General features: G+C 36.7%; 1 protein-coding gene across 3 annotated transcripts in view; it reads right to left on the bottom strand.

The window, feature by feature from the left end:
- DYRK1A (dual specificity tyrosine phosphorylation regulated kinase 1A) overlaps nucleotides 1-14,796 on the bottom strand; it is a 149,315-nt gene that overhangs the window by 85,024 nt on the left and 49,495 nt on the right. For all 3 annotated transcript variants that reach the window (XM_034990141.1, XM_034990139.1, XM_034990142.1), the window contains exon 2: nucleotides 9,205-9,290. In XM_034990141.1, coding sequence (XP_034846032.1) covers nucleotides 9,205-9,214 — 10 coding nt within the window. In that variant the 5' untranslated portion in view covers nucleotides 9,215-9,290. The remainder of the gene's footprint in view (nucleotides 1-9,204; nucleotides 9,291-14,796) is intronic.

Here is a 14,796-nt window from a genome sequence, read left to right as displayed (position 1 = left end):
CTGGAAATGCTTTCTGCCTAATTCCAAGTCCAACTTGTAGGCCACAAAGTTGCATAATCTTAACACCTGATAAATAAAACAGCCCTTCAACACAAATTTTAAATTACATAAATGAGATATAAATTTGAATTGACTGTAACTCTGATAATACAAGCATAATATAAAATTTGAGACATTAACATGTAATTTGAGAAGACATGTCAATTTCTCAAATACAGGAGAAATTTAAGAAAATGCAAGGCTCTGGGGCACCTGGGTGGCTCAGCTGGTTAAGCATCTGCCCTCAGCTCAGGGTATGATCCCAGGGTCCTGGGATGGAGCCCCACATCAGCCTGCTTCTCCCTCTTCCTCTGCTGCTCCCCTTGCTTGTGCTCTCTCGCTCTGTCAAATAAATAAATAAAATCTTGAAGAGAAGAGGAGAAAAGGGGTGCCTGGGTGGCTCAGTCGTTGGGCGTCTGCCTTCCGCTCAGGTCATGATCCCAGGGTCCTGGGATCGAGCCCCACATCGGGCTCCCTGCTCAGCAGGAAAAGCCTGCTTCTCCCTCTCCCACTCCCCCTTGTGTTCCGTCTCTCGCTGTCTCTCTCTCTGTCAAATAAATAAATAAAATCTTGAAAAGAAAGGAAAAAGAGAAGAGAAAAGAAAATGCAAGCCCCAAATATGCATAAATAGTACGGTAATAACTGGATGGGGAAATAATACTAATAACAAAAATAAGAGCACATCTCTTGGAAAACTGCGATATACGCACCCTGTACTCCATGTATTATGAGGTATTATTACCATCATTATGCTTCTTATTCTCCATAGGAAGAAACTGAGATTTGGAGCTTGTACTCTGTTCTGATGGTTAGTTCTCTATTAATGTATTTATATCATACCCCCAAATCCCTTCTATTTTCCTTTCTTTTCATTACGTGTCTTGAGGTGAAGAAATATGCCCTGATTTCCCTACTTAGAAACATCACAGAAATTTAGTTAGTAACTTTCTCCCCCCTACCTTTCCTCTTCTCCAAGCATCTGATTTGAATATCCTTTCACTCCCCATTAATAACTATGAAGCAAACAGCAACTTTCTTCTACTTTTATTTTTCTGATGTTTGGTACTGTGCCTTCACAGAAGAGAGTATAGGCATTATATATTACAGTCACACATCCCACCACTTGGTGTAAGTTTCACCAGCATCTGAGTAACACTTCCCTATATCCATGTCCCTAAAGTCTTCCTGGTTGCCAAAGTTTACTCCCTAGTAGATTCCTCAAGAAGTGTTCAAAGAAACAAAAAGTTCCCCAGCTTCATACTTGTGTTCGTTAACACTTTGTCTGTTTTTATACTTTAGCCAGTCTAGCTGGATATAAAACTCCAGGCTCTCTTTTGCTTTCCTTGAGAATACCAGGCGTTACTCCATTGCTTCTGGCATAAAGTGTTGCTATCAAAATCAGATAATCTAATATTCTTTCCCCTTAATAATGACTTGGGTCTTCGCCTAGATACCCCAAGATTCTTTTCTTTCAAGTCCAGTAATTTTTAAAGAATATATCTGCCTGTTGGTCATTTGTGCATCTATTTACACAAGTATACAACATGTCCTTTCCAAATGCAGTGGCAAATCTTTTATTATTTCAGGAAATTTATTTCAATTATTAGTACTTGTTTTCATTGCTTTGGTTCCTCCTCAGGATCTCTTATATACTCTATAGTTGACACCTTACTGTCTTTTTTTTTTTTTTTTAAGATTTTATTTATTTATTTATTTGACAGAGAGAGACACAGTAAGAGAGGGAACACAAGCAGGGGGAGTGGGAGAGGGAGAAGCAGGCTTCCCGCGGAGCAGGGAGCCCGATGTGGGGCTCGATCCCAGGACCCTGGGATCATGACCTGAGCCGAAGGCAGGCGCTCAACGACTGAGCCACCCAGGCGCCCCGACACCTTACTGTCTTTAATAACTCATCTTTTTCTAGATGGTTATTTTTCTTCAGTTTTTTTTTTTTTCTCTTATTTCTCTTCAGTTTCTCTAAAATTCTCCATTGTGCTTTTCACTCTTGTGTTCCTTCTAGGTTAGGTTTCATTTCATTAGTGACTTTTTTTTTTTTTTTAATTTCTCTTTCCTCAGTTACCACATTTCTAAGACTTCCCTATTCAGATTTATGTTGCTTTTGTATTTGTATCACTTTCTAAATTTGCTTGGGTTTGTTCTGAAACATTAGGTTATAGTTTTCACTAGTTCCATGGACATTTCTTTCTGTCACGCTTTCATTGTCTCCACGAATATTATTCTGCTCTTTATTCCTTTCTTCTTACAAAAACCCTGTGGGAGGGGTGCCTGGGTGGCTCAGCCGGTTAAGTGTCTGCCTTCTGCTCAGGTCATGATCCCAACGTCCTGGGATCGAGCCCCGCATCAGGCTCCCTGCTCAGCAGGGGGACCTGCTTCTCCCTCTCCCTCTGCAGCTCCCCCTGCTTGTGCTCTCTCACGGGCTCACTTGCTCGCTCTCAAAAAGAAAACAAAAAAAAAACCCTCTGTGGGAAATTTGACTATGATCCTTGTCTGTTACTCATTTTCATATAAAATAAAAAACTTTCAAGAAAACTGGAGGAGCCAGCTTTTCTGTGTTTCATAATAGGCCTTTCCTGTTTTTATGAAGGGTACTGAAATACGGCCTCATAAATGAGATCTCCTGTGCATTCACCTTCTCCCACTTCATCTGACCTTTTCCCCTTTGCCTCTACTGCCTCCATCCTGCTTAATGTGAATTCTATTCCCAGCAGTGTCTCCTTAAGTGTGGGGCTTTGGCCAGGAAGGGAGCTTCAACTGGCTTTGAAAGTTCATAGGGACCCGACAGCTCTGACCCCAAAGAACTCCTGTGCACCCCTTATATCCTGGGAACTGAGAAACATCTTAGTCTCTGCTGCTGTTCTCAAACTTGCTTGACACACTTTCCAGGGAGTTTTTGGTGGCTATCTTGAGGTTTTCTTGTTCTCAGGACTTTCAGATAGCCGCTGCTTCCTTCTGCATCCTTCTGTACAAATGCTGACATCATGCAGGTCTTGTCGTTATTGGAGATTTGCCCCCACCCATTATATTAGGGTTTGTGGGGATACCATTCGCCTAGTCTTGTAGAGGCAGCTGAACGTGAGTTTTTAGTTTTGCCATTCTAGCTACTCTGTTTTTAGAGAAAACTGTAGAGATTCAAAAAACTATGCCCTGCTGTCATCTCAGAGCTCAAACATTTTTTTGGAGGTACATTTAGTAAGTATCCCTAAAATCTAAAATTTTTTTAAAGATTTTATTTATTTGAAAGAGAGTGAGCGAGAAAGCACAAGCAAGGGGGAGTGTCAGAGGGAGAAGCAGGCCCCCTGCTGAGCAGGGAGCCCGATGCGGGGCTCTATCCCAGGATCTTGGGATCATGACCTGAGCAGAAGGCAGACACTTAAACGGCTGAGCCACCCAGGCGACCCCCTAAAATCTAAAATTAACAAAGGTGAATTTATTTGCTTTCACTTTAGAATAAAGGCACTAAGGACTAAGAAATGCAACTTTGCAATGTGATTAACCTTGGGTTTCCCATCATTTCCATACATATCAAATGCTCTCTTATGTTATATGTACAGGATGTAATCATTAATTGCTTCCACTTAGAAATTAGAAGCTGAAATAATAAAAATATGAAATACAAAAGGAAAATGAAAGAGAAAATAATCTGAAAGTCTTAAAACAATTTTAAGAAATTTATTAGAGCAGACATTCACATTAAGATATTTTTAGGGATTAGGATGGCAAAAATTATTCTTTCTGCAAGGATTCACTGAGTCACTTTTATGTCCCAGGAACCCTGCCACACAGACACGGGGCACACAAGAAAGATAAGCCACAGCCCTCTGATCTTGAGGAACTGTCAGACCAGGTGGGACAAAAAACTGGTAAGCAAACGTGTGCAAACGCTATAAAGGCATTAACTAAAAATGATTTGCTAGAAAGAATAATCCTGGAAGGAGAATATCTACCTAACTATTAGGTTTGTGGCTTACTTTATGCATTTCTTATTTCTTTTTTTAAGTTTTATTTATTTAAGTAATCTCTACACCTGACTTGGGGCTCAAACTCACCATCCCAAGATCAAGAGTCACATGCTCTTCGACTGCGCCAGCCAGGCGCCACTTACTGTATTATACATTTCAGAAGCACTTGGAACTCTTTCCTCCGCTGAGTATACACTATTTCTTTCGTATTTCCTAAAACAGGAGATTCTTCTTTTTGCCAGCTGAATTAGAGAGCTATTTTTAACTATAATACTCAATGCTCACAAAGATATATTAAAAGACACACATTCATGTAATGCTAGTGAGTGTAAACTGGTACATATTAACAAAAAGCTTTCCAAAAAGTTGTATCAAGGGCCTTAAAATTTTCCAAACTCTATAACCCAATACTTACACTCCTAGGAATCAATTGTAAGAAACTAATTTAACATACAACCAACATTTATGCACAGATATTAGTGCTTTAAAAAAAATGGAAAGGAAAAATTAAAAAAAATAACTTAATGTCTAATAAAAGATATCAAACAACTAGGAAATGATCATATAATGAAATAGTCTCAAATCAGCACACTTTAAAATGAATTTCTAAAAGTAATTCACCCTCAAAAGATATACTTCTGAATGCTCTAGACTGGTTCAAGTTTAAAATGACAGCAGATCACTATAGTTAGTTAAGTTTTTGATGACACGGAAATATTTATGATATAATGCTAAGCCAAAAAAGAGAAGATATAAATAATATAAAATACATTCTAACCCAAGCATACCATCCTGAATGTCAAAGATGGCACAGAAAACCAAAAACTGAAAGGGAATGTGCCAGAATGAAGTACACAGAACTTTGGGTGTATTTCCTTCTACTTATCTATATTCTTATAAATTTCCAAATTTTTTCAGTGATTGTGTATTACTTTTAAATAAAGAGAGAAAAAGTAAAATTCTGAGAGCAAAAATAAATTCACTGAGTTTATCATTCACCAAAAACAATAAATCTGTTGAATTATTAGAATGGAATCTGATAGCCCAGGGTTAAGAAATGAGTAGGAGCTACAGAAGGGAAAACATATAAAGATCAGATGCACAGGACCATGCGAAGAACAATTCCAAAAGGAGGCAACTGGCAATATGTGCCAAATATTTAAATGTACAAACCCAACACCGCGCACCCTGCATCTGAGTGCGATTTAAAAGTTCTTTTTTTTAAATTTACAGATCTGGCTTCTAATTGTTCTATAATAATATGCCATACTCCTATGATAGCTGAAGTATGCAAATCTTGCCCTACAAAACTCACATTTTAAAATAGAGAATCTAAAATTTTAAATTCTGGGGCGCCTGGGTGGCTCAGTTGGTTAGGCGACTGCCTTTGGCTCAGGTCGTGATCCTGGAGTCCTGGGATCGAGTCCCGCATCGGGCTCCCTGCTCAGCAGGGAGTCTGCTTCTCCCTCTGACCCTCCTCCCTCTCATGCTCTCTCTATCTCATTCTCTCTCTCAAATAAATAAATAAAATCTTAAAAAAATAAAATAAAATAAAATAAAAGTTTAAATTCTGCCGTATTAGTTTTAAGCTTAAACTTAAATTCATACATTTAACAAATATGACAATGACCCTATGAACAAATCGGCACAATTTAAAATAAATTTCCAAGGCATTCCTCCTAAAAGAGTTGTCATTCTGTATGTTCTAGAACTATTTCAAGTTTTAAAGTGACTAGCCCAGGAGCACCTGGGTGGTTCAGTCATTAAGCGTCTGCCTTCAGCTCATGTCATGATCCCGGGGTCCTGGGATCGAGTCCCATATCGGGATCCCTGCTCAGCGGGAAGCCTGCTTCTCCCTCTCCCGCTCCCCTTGCTGTGTTCCCTCTCTGGCTGTGTCTCTCTCTGCCAAATAAATAAATAAATCTTTTTAAAAAATAAAATAAATAAATAAATAAAGTGACTAGCCCATCACTGGTGTTCAAAGACAATTTTAATTGTTAAAGAAGCCCATGTCAACAAAATAAAAGAATGGCATCAACTGCTATATCCAACAGCTTTCCAGAAATTACGTTCCATTGGATGCTAATGAGCATAAACAACAAATAAAAGGGTGGGGAGTTCCTTTTATCAAGTTAAATTGAAAAAAATGCAAGAGCTTTTATGTTAATATACACAGTAATCTCTGAGAGTGCATCTTGCAAATGCAATCTCAGGAGTGAGTGATTCTACATCCTTCAAATAAATGAAACTGGTTACCTCTTAATTCAAAAGGGTAAAGAATGTTCCTAGGTTCCCAGGACAACGGTATGCTGAGGTAGAATGTCCCTCATCTCTAACGGGAATGAAAGGGCGTGGAGGGGTGTGCGCAGAAGAGACATCCAGGAGGCTGCCACACGAGTCTGAGCTCAGGAGAAAGGAATGGGACACCAACACAGACTCTGATAACGTCGGCCTGTGGATGTCAGGTGAGGCCACTATCGTGAAGGCTATTAACCAAAGAGTATTTTCTGTTTTTACTCTAGATGCCTTAAATTCAATACATAAGTCTTAAAAACATGATTTATCATAACTATCCACCACATCATTTCTTACATATCTGCCCCCTCCTCCAACTGAACTGTGCTCCTGGATTCCTAAGCACAGGGACCCTTGTGAGCAGAGCACCTATTACAGTATGTTACAGCACCTGGTACAAAGCAAATATTAACCAAATAAATGTTTGGTCACAAATAATTTTTCATCCAAAAATTAAAAAATAATCCAAGTTTACTTTATTTATATTCTTATTTTTAAATATGCAAAAAAAAAACAAGTACAAGAATACCTATATACACAAGTACTAGAGATGCATCAAAGTTGGACTCTGGCTTGGTGTTCAGTAAAAATCTATTATTAAAGCTTTTGCTTTTGAAAAACCAATCATCAGTCAACACCTACTTCAACATCCTTTCTGGTGTCCCTGTACCCACGCTTAATCAATGAAATGGTATGAAAGAGTAGGGTATCATCACATCTAACCAATATAAATCAGTACAATGAAAACCTAGGGAAAACAGAATATTCACTTTCAAGTATGCATAAGCATTCTAGAAATAACTTTCACTGAAAACTCCTTATGAGCTTTTATGTGTTAAATTTCTATCAGTTGAAGTATAATAAAATGTGTGCACAGTAATACAAGAGCAAACTGCTGCATTAATTAATGATGATTAGGACAGCTGCTAATTTTATGTTCAAAAACAATTATTAACTTGCAAATTGTTACAAGGGAAATACACCAAGAGCTAATACATATACTAGAGAAAGCTAGATCTTCCTTCTTGAGTTTTTTTTTCCTATATTTATAAGCCAATAAATGTTGACAGTTTTTAAAGAATACAAGGCCAAATGAGAGAGACTGGATTATATCATAAATCTAACCTTTGTAGAAGTTTTTTGTCTTCTAGCATTCATAAAATTAACTAGGTAACCTTTATAAATGGTATTCACTCTTTAGATATTTCCCATTTCATCCATAAGCCTTTCAAGAAAAAGAGCTACTTGGGAATGCTTCGTATCGTGTAAAGATTAAAGTAGAAATAAAATAGCAACTTTGCCACCTCAAAATTTCATTAGGGAAAATCTCCAAAATCATTAATATTCATGGATAAATCTATGAGATACCCCAAAAATACTTTGTTCCTCTACTGACCTCAGTTGAAAGTGAGCATCTACTTGGTATAGCCAATGTGCAGTATACTGCCCAGCGAGCAATCCAGGAGCTGACAGTGCTGAGAAACTGTTCCTGCACCAAAAGGTCAAACTTATAAAATCTGACAACAAAATGTTCATAAAATTCTAAAATATTTCTCTGTAAATACTCCTATTTATTTCTTTACGACGGTGCTACTCAGGCTGAGCACCATGTTGACTTTCTCAGCCACTCAGCCAGAACGCGCACGCGGAGCAGCTCTAGTTTGCCCAGGCAGACACACATGCGCCCGTCAGAGACGGGGCACAGAGGATTACTCAGTCACCTTCTACTTAAAAAAGAATTACCATCAGATTCTTTGAATCCCTCATGAACATAAAATATTATTTGATCTATAATTTAACTTAAAAAATATTCAAACATATTTCTTCATTCAAAATAGTAGAGACATTTTTTAAATCCCACTCTAAAGTCAAAAAGGTAATTTTTTCCTTTAGAAAACAAAGATCACCAAAACCAAAAACTAGTCACAAAACTTTAAGAGCTACACCAATAACGTGATTAAGTTATTTATGAGGTTTATGTAGTTACTCTCCAATTAAAGACCACATTTTTCAAAGAGTTTATAAATAAAATCCAATAAGACTATCCTGACAAAGTCTGTAGATATAAGCCACTTGGTTCAACAAAACACCTCACAATCAGCCTGATTTAAAGAACATACAAGTTTAAAGGTTAACACTTTATCCATTAGCTACACTGTATTTTCAAGAGTCTGAACATAGCCACAGATGAGCTAGCCTCCAATTTCCCATTTTCCATCAGCAAGATCACCTCAATTAATAATAAAGCAATCCAAAAAATTCTTTCAGAAATGCCTTTATAGTGCTTCTCCTGCATAAATACAAATAACAAACGGATGAAAGGAAAGGAGGAAGGGAAGAAAGAAGAGAAAGAGATAGGGATGGAGGAAAGGATGAAGGAGGGAACAAGGGGGAAAAAAACCCAAAATCCCAGACCGTATTTTTCCAAAGAATCATACATATGGGTGTAATATCCTTAATTTAATTTTCAGTCTTATTTTAGATACACTACTAACACCTACTCCACATGCCTTTAAAAGATTCACTCTATTTTAACGGGGATCTGAAGGACACACACATTCAACCATAAAGGTGAATATTAGTGAATATTTTATTTATTTTTAACAGAAACACTTCAATTCTCACCAAAGTATTATCCAACCACCTTCAAAAAGGTCAAGACTAGCAATCACTGTGCTGTACTTGTATTAATACCACACTGTAAGTCACTATCAAACGGATTCCCAAAGTCGCTTATTAAATATCCCAACTAACTTTGTATTTATTGATCTAAATTTAATTCCCCCCCCCACTAATGCTGTTTATCAGAAAGCTCCCCCATTCAAAATACAGCACCAGTTCCCACATTCGCTCAGACAGCCACAGCTTTACTGTATTTCAAAACTTGAGTCACCTGTATGCATCGTCTTCTTTCAAGTCTCATATCATCCTGATGGGGTGGGGGGAGGGAGGGAAGAGTCCAGCAGCAAAACTATAACACTGTGTGAAGAAAAACAGATTATGATAAGAGATAAGGATGCAAGACAATTACCCCTACTGAGGAACATCTAATGTAACTACAATCCCCAAAACAGAGATAAAATTACTGCAAATTCGTTTACTAACATTTATTTACGCTTACTTGAAAATAATTTTCATTAATGGAAATCAATTATATATATAAAAGGTATTCAATTGTCAAGGAGAGAAAGTTTCAAAATCTGCCTACTACCAATGAAACTTCAGGCATTTCTAGGTATGAAATAAACAGTCAATATTCCACTATTCTATATAACTTGGGAAAAATTTATATTTTTGTAATATCCATCAATTCACAAGTCAGTACGAATATGAATTCACTTTTCATCGTGGCTTACTATCAGAGAGGTAAACAGAGGTAATGCAGGTTGCTTTACAGGGAAGATAATATGTCAATCTACCAATGTTATGTGTAAATTAAGTTCTGAGACACTGCTCACAACTGCTCCTCTAAGCCCACAAGCCCTCATTTGCTTTTGCTCTCCAAGTGGCTTCTCTTACACTTTACTGTAGGTCTTTCACTGTACTTCCTACTTACTGCTTCCATTGGTATTTCACAAATGATCAGCAAAATTTATAATGACTGACAGGAAAGCAAAAGCAACCTCAATGTTGTTATCAACTGAGAGGAGGTGATAATAGAAGAGAGGAGGACAAGCACAGGCTGCAACCTAACTTATTTATAAGTTGAGTCTAAAAATTCTTTTTAAATTGATACTATGGAATTCAATAAATACTACTAATGACACAATGTTGCTTATGTTGGCCAAGTTCCCAAGCCAGGCAAAAAAACCTTACTGATACCAAAAGATATTATTGATCATGGGCACTGGGGACCGCTGAGAATACCAAAAGGTAACCAATTCTCGATCCTATCTGAACAAAATCTAAAATAGGTTGTTTTCCTTTGTTAGCACTCTCTCAACTCCTGATGTCTCTAATTCCCTAAATTTTACCTTAGGGAAGCCCAATCATCCTGCTTCCCAATCCTTTCTCCTAAGTAGTCCTGTGTTCCTAAATTACCATCCAAAACTCCTATTACCTCAGTGTGGTTCATTTCAGGTATGTGATAGAAAGAAATCAACTGGACTGAAATAATTTACTTTCATATTTGCAGTTTTCAACAAGGATGCTACTAGCTAGTCCAAATGAATCCCTAATTGGAAGAATTCTAATCACATTACAAACTAAAGTTTAAAATGACCAAGGCAGCTTGAAGAAAAACATTTTTAGGCAAATGGTCATAATATAGATTTGAATGTATATTTATTTCCCCAAAATATTTCTGCTCTTCATTAATTTCTCCTTCTATTTTTGAACTCCCAGGTTCTTTAAAAGCTAGACGTCTGTACTCGAAATAGCAGTAACTGGAAGTGTAGCTCAGGGACAGGGATGTACATGTATGAATTATCTGTAACTCAGGAACTGCCTGTGTCTAAAATCATTACCTATATTCCAGATTCCATTCCTAAAGAACCACGTTTCCAGTTTAGATGCTATGGTAAAACCTTAGACATGGGACCAACTGGTACCCATTTTGGGGGGTATATGGATAGATGGATGGATGAACATTAAAGCACTACATCAAAACAGTTTTATTCCAAAAAGTAATAGTATCTGAAGCCTCAAGAGTAACGATTTTTACTTCAAAGACATAGTTTTCTAACCATTTTTCTCTCATAAATGGTCTTTACGATTTTAGCATGGACCATGGGGACAGGAAATGTGAATTAAATCTCTAGCTATGAATTATATATTATCAAATCTTTTAGGTTCTCAACATCCCATTCTTCAACTATAAAATGTTACTTACAATGCTATCTACACTTTACCAACTTCAATGGTTTCAACAGGATAGATACTGCTGATACCAAAGGACTTCAAAAGAAAAAAGCAGAATCAGATGAACCATTAGCATTTTTTATTCTATTAAAAGCAGTTAGAAATTAACAGACTATCCCATTACTGTATGAAATATTTAAAGGTAAGAATATGGGCGGGCCAGTGATAGAAAGGAGAGCACATCTGACTAAGGATCAGAAGAAGCATGCATCAATACTGTCTGAACCTAAAACGGACATCTTTTAGACAAGTCAACCATTAATCACTACTCATTTGAAAAGTAGCCTTTAGCAAAGGGTAAAGTATCTCTACAAGTTACAAAACTTGCTGTCTTCATATGCAGCTACTAAACCATCACCTACTGAGCAATGCTAAAACTCCTTAAGTCTTGACCTTGGACTGCTTTAAATTAAGATTCTAGTGATAATTCCATATATCCTTTAGGTTGTTCACTTTTCAAAAAAAAAAAATCTGTTTATATCAGGTCAGCATTTTATGACAGTAGGTAACAGCAAACACCAAATGTACTTTGCAAACTATAAACACAATTTTCTTTCTAAAGAAGCCTAAAAATCCAGTCATATTTTAAATTTTTCTGAGAAAAACCTACAGTGAATTTTTCACCTTTCCCCCCACAAATGGAGTCATTCACAAATTATGGAGCTAAATAGATGCTAATGATAAAAGCAACTACTATCCTTACCACAGGCACCTCCTATTATCCTCAAAATCTTTTACAGTGTGCTTTAGCTCACATTTTGCCAAAGGCAATTTAACAGTCTGCGAACACTCTAGAAACTGAGCTTAACTGGTTTTTAAAACTAAACCTGCAAACCATTTTTCGGTTGTCTGAAAATCACGACATAATAGTAGTAACCTACAGCACATCTGCAGGGAGAGAATTTCAACAGGCTGAGTTTAAACACACAGAATGCCCAGGTAGGTATCAGACTCAGTCTCTTGGCACCTGTCTCTTTCTACAGAGGGAGGGGGAAGGTGAAGGAGAGAGAGGGAGAACACTGAGACACCTAATTAAAAGCAGTGACAGACTGAGATTTATAAAATTAATGCTAATCCTCAAAGATCAAGACTGGCAAAACAGTGATTGAAATGAATGCATTAGCATGATATGGCAAATCCAGATTAACTCAGGAGTTAATGAACTAAATGGTAGCTATGACGTTTTCTCTTTCATGTCACAATGTCTTATAATGACATAAAACTAAAAATTATATGTAGTTTCAAAATAACTAAATTAGCAGGTAAGTGTGACAAGCAGCAGGTGAAAACGATCAGTATGACAGGCTTCAGAAACACTGATGGGTACTGTTTTATTAAGCTGGGTGGAAGCACACAGCTGCTTATTATTATCTTTTAATTTTTACAAGTTTTGTATAGCATGTATGTATATTTCAAGATTAAAAATTTTAATCCACATAAAAAAACAAAATATAACACACAATAGTGTTTAAAAGGACAATTCAGATAGTTTAAAGATGCCAATTTAAGAATAAGCTACCCACTCCCAAAAAAGAATAAGCTACAAAAATGAAAGCAGGGAAAACTAAGCTGATAGATCTACAATTTGATTCATGCATTAAAATTACAACGGGATTATCTAAAAATTATACTGTGACTGGCTTTCCTTATAAACTTCTACTCTTTTACACTAACATTAAGGAAGCAACAGAAGTGTCTTCTTTTTCCATATAACAATTTTAGAACAGATTTTCTAGAATTACAATAGCCAAAGAAGTCAAAGCAAAAATAGAAGAAAAAAAAAATCATGGTTTTATACCTAACCCAGGAAAAAAAGTCTATTAACTCTAATTCCCAGTAAGATGATCAAACGGCATATAGAGAAAAAGCATTTTCACTAACTGGAAATTTCAAGTGAAATTCTTAAAACCAAGATGATTTATGATTCCTCCAAAACCCCTAGAAATAGTTCTAGTCTTAAAAAAATTAAAAAGGAAAAAAAGATTTAAATGCACAAGACTTTAGAATGGGATATCAAAGAAAATTCTGAGTAAAACTGCAGGGAAAAAAGTAACATCTGCTAAACACTTACTATGCACCAACTACTCTACTGAGACACTTTACAGAAGTTGACACATTTAATCTCATACACATTTAATCTCATAACAATCCTAGAAGTAGGCACTGTGATTTCCATTTCATCAATGGGGAGAGCAAATTCAGAGAGATGAACCCGCCTGGCCAAAGGTCACAGCTTGTGAACTCTGGTCCTACACCAAAGTTCGTATTTTCCACCACACCAAAATGCCTCTCATTAATAAGCACTGAAACAGTCATGGGAAAATTTCAAAGATTCAAGAATCTAGGTGTGTCTGGGTCTGATTTTAAGACCCCATACTCAATCTTCCACCTCAACCATCCCAAACAAGAAAGAAAGTTCATAAGCAGTAAATTAATTTGTAAAAAGCGCTGCAGTTTAGAATGGTAAAGAAACTCTCAAGTTAGTCAAGCAGAGAAAATTGGATCACAGCATATAACAGACTGATATATATATTCCCTCTACCAAAAAAATTAAAAGAGACGAACTAAAAAGAGGGTAAAAACCAAAAGCAGGTAAGTCATTACTGCACCAAAGCCTTGGGCAAGATAAAAAAAAACATGAAGGATTATAATTATATGACTCCAATGGCAAGTTGGAAGTGGAAGTAGCTGATATAAGTGTTAAAGAAAATAGAAAGATGTGATTTCTCATGAAATTATGTGAAAAAAACTAACATCCCTGAGTAAGCACTAAAGAGAAGGTTCAAGAACTAAGAGCTGAGTGGATTAAATAAATGTTGCCCCAAATTTTTGCTCCTTCAAGGACCAAGTTACTTGGCCTCTCTGGGACTGTATCTGGGCTCAAATACAACAAAATTAGGCACTGAGTATTTGTATACAACAATAAATACAGGAAAACAGGAGGAAAATGCCCCTTATGCATATTATCTGTAACATAAGGCATTGCCAAATATCGTTTTTAAAACTGGAGGGGAGAGACTAGAAAGTTAGGGGTAAGCTGTGATCAGTTAAGTGGGAAGTACTGTTACCCTGTCACTAATTCAAAATGCCAACTACCAACATATTTATATGTATTCTTTTGTATTTTAAGTTCCTCAAACATAAATTCTCAGACCACAGAACATTTTAGGAACCTTAGCTCCCACTATCAGAGAGTGACTACTACATAAAATAGATACTAAGAAATACACCGTAAGTGAACCTAAGTTCCAGAAGGCTCATTTCTAAGACAATTGGATGAAGGTCAATATTAATCACTATTTTAGTTTTATGTGGAACTAAACAGACTTTTAAAAGCTGGCTTGGCCCACCTCTGTAGAGTTCCAGGCCCACATTTCCAAGGGCCCAGAGAACAGAGCTTGAATGTCCCAGATATTATTGTTCCCCAGTTATTAATGAAGAGATGTCTTACCTTTAACGGATACATATTTTCCTTTCACTCACTTAATTCCCATAAATAATTATATAAGGTAAGTAGTACTATTATCCCCATTTTACAGGTGACGAAAACTAAAGCCTAGAGAAGTGAAGTTGCCCCAAGTCACACATGACTAATGAAGAGAAAAGATTCAAATCCAACCAAAAT

This window comes from Mirounga leonina, unplaced genomic scaffold (genome assembly GCF_011800145.1).
Source record: "Mirounga leonina isolate KUSES-001 unplaced genomic scaffold, KU_Mleo_1.0 Mir_496, whole genome shotgun sequence".
Lineage (NCBI taxonomy): Eukaryota > Metazoa > Chordata > Mammalia > Carnivora > Phocidae > Mirounga > Mirounga leonina.
Note: the sequence above shows the minus strand (reverse complement) of the source record. Positions and strands in the feature narration are given on the sequence as shown.